Source organism: Pholcus phalangioides, unplaced genomic scaffold, assembly GCF_987345545.1.
Source record: "Pholcus phalangioides strain wild (caught in Gottingen) unplaced genomic scaffold, Ppha-v1.0 ptg000031l_1, whole genome shotgun sequence".
Lineage (NCBI taxonomy): Eukaryota > Metazoa > Arthropoda > Arachnida > Araneae > Pholcidae > Pholcus > Pholcus phalangioides.
The window spans coordinates 6,027,687-6,029,246 of record NW_028301621.1 but is presented as its reverse complement, the minus strand read 5'-3'; the positions used below and the strand labels follow the sequence as shown (position 1 = coordinate 6,029,246).

General features: G+C 43.1%; 1 protein-coding gene across 1 annotated transcript; it reads left to right on the top strand.

The window, feature by feature from the left end:
- Positions 1-356: 356 nt before the first annotated feature.
- On the top strand, positions 357-995 carry LOC149067049 (uncharacterized). Its single transcript, XM_089252801.1, has one exon. It carries the CDS (start codon positions 357-359, stop codon positions 993-995), a length of 639 nt encoding a protein of 212 aa, XP_089108927.1.
- Positions 996-1,560: the final 565 nt, after the last annotated feature.

The following is a 1,560-nucleotide window of genomic DNA, read 5'->3' as shown; positions in this document are numbered from 1 at the left end:
AGATCAACAGACTTCCAGTGACGAGGACCAAACTTTCATGACCACCCGCTCAGGTAGACGGGTCAGATTCAGGTTGCCTTGCAGGTAGTTCTCTCGCTATCGCTGGTGGGGGACTACCTGTGGGGAATCGGTTAAAGCCGTCCGGATATTATATATATTTTTCCTTGTGGTTGGAAGAGAAGTCAAAGCCGTCTAGAGATGACACTCGGTGTTTTGGTTGAGGTGTCACATGTTGTCGCGTATGTGTATGTCCGTTCCATGCGTATGTAGTGATTTTTGTTATTTGTTTTAGTTTAATAAATAAATTGAATAGATTTTATCATCGTTAATCACTACACCATCCTCAAGCTAACGGGATGATAGAAAGAGTTCATCGACAACTGAAAGCAGCTCTGATAGCTAGGTTAAACATGAACTGGGTGAACACACTTCCAACAGTCCTGTTAGGGCTACGATCCTGCTACAAAGAAGACCTCAAAGCCACACCAGCACAACTCGTATACGGCACAGAGCTCAGATTGCCTGGCGATCTGATCACCAACAGTAGTAACAACATACCGTGTCCCACAGAATTCGTCTCCATTCTAAGGGACCAGATGCAGCAGCTACAACCAACTCCTGCAACGGCGCATGGTGAAAAGAGACTGTACATACATTCGGAACTGAAGAACACCACCCACGTCTTCCTGCGATCAGACACAGTGAAACGAGCACTCGCCCCCACTTACAACGGACCGTACGAAGTGCTGAAACGTGGTGAGAAGACATTTTGCCTTCTCATAAAAGGAAAACCTTCCACGGTATCGGTCGACAGGTTAAAACCTGCCTTTCTGCTCACCGGCAGTGTGCCTCAGCCAACCAACAAAAACACAGATGTATCCGTGCCAAAAACTTCCTTCATCGTTCCGAAAAGCATCCTAAAAAAGACAACGACCAGCAAAAATATTTGGAAAAACCGTCTACGTTCATCGAAGCAAGTGACTTTTAAAATTTAATTTTTTTTTTCTGTCCTCGTCCTTCGGACTGCGAGGGGGGTACTGTAGTGCTGCCCGTACGATGGCGCTGGCGTATCTTCCCAGCTTGTATAATTATTAGTGTATTTTCTGCTAGTGGCATCACAATGAAAATCGGGAGTCAAAGGCGTCTGGCTCGGTTTGTTGATGGTTGATGTTGTCCTACTCACCGACGGGCGTGTCTGTGTCTCGCCATGCACGGGCCACATTTTTCTCTACCAGCATTTACGTTTATATTGTGTAAATATTATCCGTTGTAAATAAAGTGTAAATATATAAACGAAATCATTTCATAGATCAACTAAAAGCATAATAACACGAATATTCAATACTCACATATAACTTTTAAAAAATTATCTTATAGTTGAATTGAACATATCGCACTGATTAGATAAAAAATGTTTCTTAACGATCTAGCTTCCTGTAAGAGGACGACATCTCCGACCTGTAGCTTAAGACCGTGATCTTTATTTTTCGTTTGGTAGAATGTCGTTAGCTCTTTCAGATATTCTTTCTGCAATCGATTCTAAAAGCCATTCAGGGCATC

Coding starts and splice junctions, on each gene's coding strand:
- LOC149067049 (XM_089252801.1), top strand. CDS start 357: ATGATAGAAAGAGTTCATCGACAACTGAAAGCAGCTCTGATAGCTAGG.